Raw genomic sequence first — 6000 nt, 5'->3', positions numbered from 1 at the left:
GTCATTCAGTCACATCCAACTCTTTGCAACCCCATCAACTGCAGCATGCCAGGCTTCTCTGTCCTTCACTATCTCTGCATTTGCTCAAACTCCTGTCTATTGAGCCCAAACATATTCATCCTTTTCTCTTTCCTAACAGGATCCTAATTTCCATGCTGTTATGAAAGATTTCCCTCCAGTTATAAAATATAAAACATGCAACAGTTATGGAATATCTTCTTCCTTTGTCCCCACTGTTGTTCAGAGTAGCTGTGAGATCCCGTCCTGGCCAAAGAGCTATAAATAGAAATCTAGTGTTGGAACTTCCAGGAAAGCTCCTGGTTTCCCAGTAAAAGGAGGAGAGACTTGGCTTACTCCAGCCTTTCCCATCTTTTCTGCTTTGACCTTGGAATGATGGCTGACGGTGCAGTAATGATCTTGTGAGAGAGTTGGAAGCTAGAAGAATTCCCTGGGCAACTATACCAACTCTGGACTGCCTGCTTCTAAACTGTTTATAAATGAGAGAAAAATAAAAGGCTTAATCGGTTAAGCTATTGTAATGGAGGTTCTCTTTATACATGGGACAGTACCATCCTGATACAATGATCCATACGATAAAGGAAAAATATACGCCATTACTACCGACTGACCCATCAATTAATTTAAACAGAAAACTAACCCATCAATTAATTTAAACAGAAAACCAAAGACAGCATACCTTAACAGCAGTATTTGGTTTCATCCCACATCGGTAGGTCTTTGCTATCTGGGGAGTCAGCTGGATCTCCTTGGTAAGCTGCCTCCATTTCCTACACTCAGGTTTTGTACATTGAACCTAGATGGAGAGTAAGAAGTCAAGGTCAGTGAGTCAGCACCTCTTGAGTGGGCATTTCTTCCATCTCTTCCTTTGCCATCTCCTCCACATGATCTGGATTAACAAGCATTCAGCATCAAATGCATGAGGTTAAGTGAAAGAAGCCAAATGTAAAAGGTCACACACTGCCTGACTCCTTTATATAAAGCATCCAAAATGGTAAATTCAGAAAGGAAGAAAGCAGATCAGCGGTTGCCAGGGGGTAGAGGTAGGGAGGAATGAGAGGTAACGGCTGAGTGGGCACAGGTCTCCTTTGTGGATGATGAAATGTTCTGGAACTGGATATTGGTGGTGACTGGACCACACTGTGAATGTACTGAATGCTGAGTTGTACATTTTAAAAGGGTTAATTAAAAAAAACTTTTTAAAATGTATTCTTTAATTGGAGGGTAATTGCTTTACAATGTATTGGTTTCTGCAGCACAACAATGCGAATCAGTCATAAGTGTGTGTGTGTGTTCTTTCCTCTTGAGTTTCCCTTGTGAATATTTTGTGAATTTAAAGTTATGTAAATCTCACTTCAATTAAGAAAAATTTTAAGGTATGCAGAGAAAAGCTCAAATTACCTGTAACATTAAATAAATTAGCAAATAATTTATTGAATGATGGTATATTTATATTATATATACAATCACTAAAGTGTGTTTTCAAAGAATGGCTAAATAGAAAAAAATAAAGTTAAATTAATTAAAAAAAAAACCTAAAAGCTACTAAAAACTTACATGCAAAGTATGATTCTAAACCTAATTAGGATTTGCATACTAAGTGTGAAATTGTGTTTAAATAAACACAGAAAAACATGAACAAAGAAGTGAGATATGGACCAGACTTAGCACTGGCTATCACCAGCTGGTAATGAGTCTTTAGTTTCTTCTTTATGCTGCAGGTCAAGTGAGGTGATTTTTCCACAAAAATAAAAAAAGTGATTTGCTTTCATAGTTACAGAAAGAATAAATGTAATTAAAGAAAACTTCCCATTGGAATTTTCATCCATTCCTCCTGCATTTGGAGCTATAAATGCGTTTGCTGTTTAGTTGCTCAGTTGTGTCCAACTCTTTGCTACCCCGTGGACTGTAGCCTGCCAGGCTCCTCTGTCCATGAGATCACCCAGGCAAGAACGACTGGAGTGGGTTGTCATCTCCTTCTCCAGGGGATCTTCCTGACCCACGGATCAAATTCCCATTTCCTGCTTGGCAGGTGGATTCTTTACCCTGGAGCTACCAGGGAAGCGCTATAAATGCTTCACAAAATCATACAGTTTTATCTTTTTTACCCAGTAGGGGAGCTGCTGGTCTGCCATGAAAGCTTTGGGACTAGGCTCAGTTTTTCCATTGCTTGTCCATATTTTTTTCCATGTAGTATATTTGTCATATCCATCCTTATGGCTGAAAAACAATAAAAATAAATATATCAAACAATAAGCTATTCAGGTTTTCAAAACAGGAGGCAGATAGAAATCTTATGTGAAGGACTTAACTAGCCATATTATAAGGGGGGAGGAGTAAGTTATCATAGCACGCATAAAACAGGTTGCATTTTTAGTATCTAAAACTATCAAGAAGGGATGGTCTGTCCAGCACCCTCTAGCTGTCAGCATCCCCCACAAAATCTTTTCATTCCTGCCCCTTTGCACTGGCATAGAAGAGAAAAGCAGCTCCTAAATTTTTCAGAATTTGTGAACTACAGAGAATAACTGTCTCATGGCAGATACTTTCTGAGCTCTGAGTGTGCACACGCAAGCATACACACATGCAAACTACAGCATCAAAGTTCTGGCACACCTGTAGTCAGCTCAGGTATGGATGAAACAGTGAAATAATTCAGTAACCCGGGGAGGGGGGTGCTCAGACTTAACTATCTGACCCCCACCACCGCCCACTGCCCAAGCCACCATCCCTTCCACCCCAAACACTTCCAACAGTCATCAGAACAAACCTTCTGTAGTAATGGTCAAAGCATTCATTACAGAAATGCTCCCCACAGGAGAGGTGATACCATCGGGATGTGTAGCCATTTTTGGCACATCTGAAAATAGCAAAAACAGATAGCTTTGGTAACAAATAAACACATCTCACTTTTTTGGTTAACATTTATCAAACACCTCCTATGAGCCCATCTTGCCTTACCTTCACTTAGAATCCTAATGACTGGATATTACAAGAGAACAAATGAAACGGTTGACTGACAGAGAACAATGCATGGGGAGGACACAGGGATCAGCGGTACCCAGCTGCCTGCTCATCAAAAGGCCCTGGGACTTAGTTTTATCAGGACTCCATGGAGCGATGATACGGTTTTAGGACGTGAAAGAAGGGACGGCAGCAGGCTTGCCACATGTGTGTGGAGGAGGGAAGTGTGGTCTCTAGTAGCAACATCTGGCCAGTTGGGATCGGACCATCCCATGGGCAATCTGGCAAATAAAACCTGCCACCCAGCCAATAATGTAGCAAAAGAATGAACTATAAAGCCACTATGAACACTAACACCACCACTTCTTTGTGATTTAAAAAAAAGAAAGAATTTGTTTTCCACGTTTCATTGAATCTTAACTGAAGATTTTTTCCGGTGGAAGTAAAAGGTCATGCTTGGATCATCCCAACAAAAATGGCAAGAGTGCAGTTAGCTATGTAGTTTGAATGAGCCCTGTGTGTATCTTTGGAGGCGGAGGTGTGCTGTAAGAGGGAGAAAAGCAGCCCAGAGAAATAAGCAAACACTGATCTCTGTAGGAAGCTCAAGGTTCTTGCTACTCCCCCCTTACCTCTTACCCCATCTCATCCTCAAACTATCCCCCCATTCCCAACCTCCAGAGGTACAACTATGGGGGATGCAATGTGAGCACAGGGGGTTGGTCACTGTGCAGAGCTGATACAGGCTAGTCTAACGGGGGAGTGAGCAGTGGGGTATGATGTGTACAAAATGTACCAGCAATGTCTCTACTGCAGGATAGCAGTATCTCTATGAATCTTTAGGAAGACTATCTTTGAGGATGAATGTGCTCATTGGCAGGAAGGTGAGGCCAAGACACGCCGTCTAAACAGACCTTTCAGAAGTACTTGCAAAGCACACAGGACATGTGGCTGTACAGCCTGCTTTTTCACATTTCCGGTACTTCTTCTCCGACCCACCATCTTCATCCTCATCCGTCGTCTCCGTGGCCTTTTTCTTTGCCTGAGAAAGAACCAGCTGAGGTTAAGATCAACACTGGCGTGGCCCAGGGTGGAGGTGGTGGGAGGTTTACTCCTGAAATCACTTCCAGGTTAGAAGTTCTAAGTGTGAAGATCAACAGCATTCTGACAGTGGGGTAGGGGCTGACGGTAACAGCAATTTCCTTGAGACTGCATTGTGCAAACAATTCACTAATCTGCTAGAAATCTGGAACCAGCACTTCGAAAACAGGTCTCTGAGTAGAGACGGAAAATGCATACTAGCTTCTTTTAGGAAAAAGCTGTTTCAACTCTACTTCAATATTGATTATCTAACCCAGATAGTCTAACCAATAAAAAATTAAAAAGAAATTTTTTTAGGCTGTATCATACAAAATGAAAGCCACTTTCAAATTAAGATTGTTCTCTTTGCTTAGAGAAGTTCTATCCTCTCAGTATTGTAGATTTTAAAACTACAATAAAAATCTGTAGACAAATTCTAGAGAAAGAATTACATCATTCAATATTTTCCTTAAAAAAAAAAAAATGGCCCTACAAGAAAGATGGCAGCAAGTAAGCTATCAACAGCACCCAATTAACTATTACAAGCTGAGGTCCAAATTCCTATGAATGACATCAAGCCAAGCATGATCTAGCCCCAGCTCACATCCTGGAGGCAACCACACAGCTGAACCACCCTGTGCTGTTTCACAGCAATGCCTTTATCTCTGCCAGATAAGCTTTTTCCCCTACATTCTACCACTTAATCACACTGAAGTCCCAAGATGAATTTTTCCACTAGACTACAAGTTCCTTGAGGGCTGGAATTCTACTCTTTTCATCTCTAATTCTTCAGAACCAATCACAATAAGTCTGTTGGCTCAAAACAGGGTCAATGAATGAACAAATAAGCGATACCTGCCTACCGGAACTCCTCAAAGGAAGGCTATCTGGAGAATGATCAAAAGATGCTTTTTTCTTCGTTCTCCCCCGTGAGGTCGCCATTGTATCAGAAAATCTGTCAAAAAGCACAAAACAAAACAGAAAACAAAACAGAAAACATTAAATAAGAGCATCTGCTAATACTTTCAACACTCTGGAGTCAAGTTATTAGGTAGTTTTGGTGGTAAGAGTACATGCCCTACAGTTAGATGGCCTGAATGTAAAACCACTGCTTTCAAGTTATTTATGCTAAGACTAAGCCTCAGTGTTCTCACACAGAGTCGAACACGACTGAAGCGACGCAGCAGCAGGAGCAGTGTGTACCCTAGTAATGGTGTGAGGATTAAGTAAAATAATTAATTGAAAGCACCAGGCCTAGTATAAGTACTCAATAAATGTTACCCATTAGTAGTATATACATTTTACATATATAGAAATGAATGATCTATAAACAAGACACTACTGTTTATAAAATTCAATGAGTAAAAATATTTTTGTTTATGTTCCTCTCTTTCTCACTATGTCTTAGTTCCCAAATTTTGATCTATTTTACTTTAAAAAGTATACAGGCTTCCCTCGTAGCTCAGTTGGTAAAGAATCTGCCTGCAATGCAAGAGACCTTGGTTTGATTCCTGGGTTGGGAAGATCCCCTGGAAAAGGAAATGGCAACCCACTCCAGTATTCTTGCCTGGAAAGTCCCATGGAAAGAGGACCCTATAGACAGGCTACAGTCCATGGGGTGGCAAGAGCTGGACACAACTTAGTGACGATACCACCACCCACCACCATACTTTAAAAAGAAAAAGCATTCATTCCTTCTCAGTAAAACCCAACAAATAAATCTCAGACACACTATCTGGTCACTACTGAATATAGGAATCTGGATTAGACAGTCACTGGACAAACTGAGTTCTCAAACTAGTTTAATCACAGCACAGTTAAAACATTAAGAATCAAAAGTCTATGCAAAAAAAATGATGCATAAATCCATGAATGATTGACTTGTCATACTACCATTTTTTTCAATTAACTTAAATAAGAAATGAAAAATGCTTAGCGTAA

The 6000-nt window shown here is 40.4% G+C and overlaps 1 protein-coding gene across 5 annotated transcripts in view; it reads right to left on the bottom strand.

Annotated features, from left to right (window-relative positions):
* The window catches only part of KDM1B (lysine (K)-specific demethylase 1B), a 43808-nt gene that overhangs the window by 34434 nt on the left and 3374 nt on the right, over positions 1-6000 (bottom strand). For all 5 annotated transcript variants that reach the window (XM_010848805.1, XM_010848804.1, XM_010848803.1 and 2 more), the window contains 5 exons: positions 4915-5014; positions 3894-4021; positions 2789-2878; positions 2127-2238; positions 698-814 (listed from right to left, as the gene is read on the bottom strand). In XM_010848805.1, the coding sequence (XP_010847107.1) occupies positions 698-814; positions 2127-2238; positions 2789-2878; positions 3894-4021; positions 4915-5001 (534 nt within the window). In that variant the 5' untranslated portion in view covers positions 5002-5014. The remainder of the gene's footprint in view (positions 1-697; positions 815-2126; positions 2239-2788; positions 2879-3893; positions 4022-4914; positions 5015-6000) is intronic.

The sequence above is a fragment of the Bison bison genome, unplaced genomic scaffold (genome assembly GCF_000754665.1).
Source record: "Bison bison bison isolate TAMUID 2011002044 unplaced genomic scaffold, Bison_UMD1.0 scf7180017864274, whole genome shotgun sequence".
In the NCBI taxonomy this organism is placed as follows: Eukaryota; Metazoa; Chordata; class Mammalia; order Artiodactyla; family Bovidae; genus Bison; species Bison bison.
Note: the sequence above shows the minus strand (reverse complement) of the source record. Positions and strands in the feature narration are given on the sequence as shown.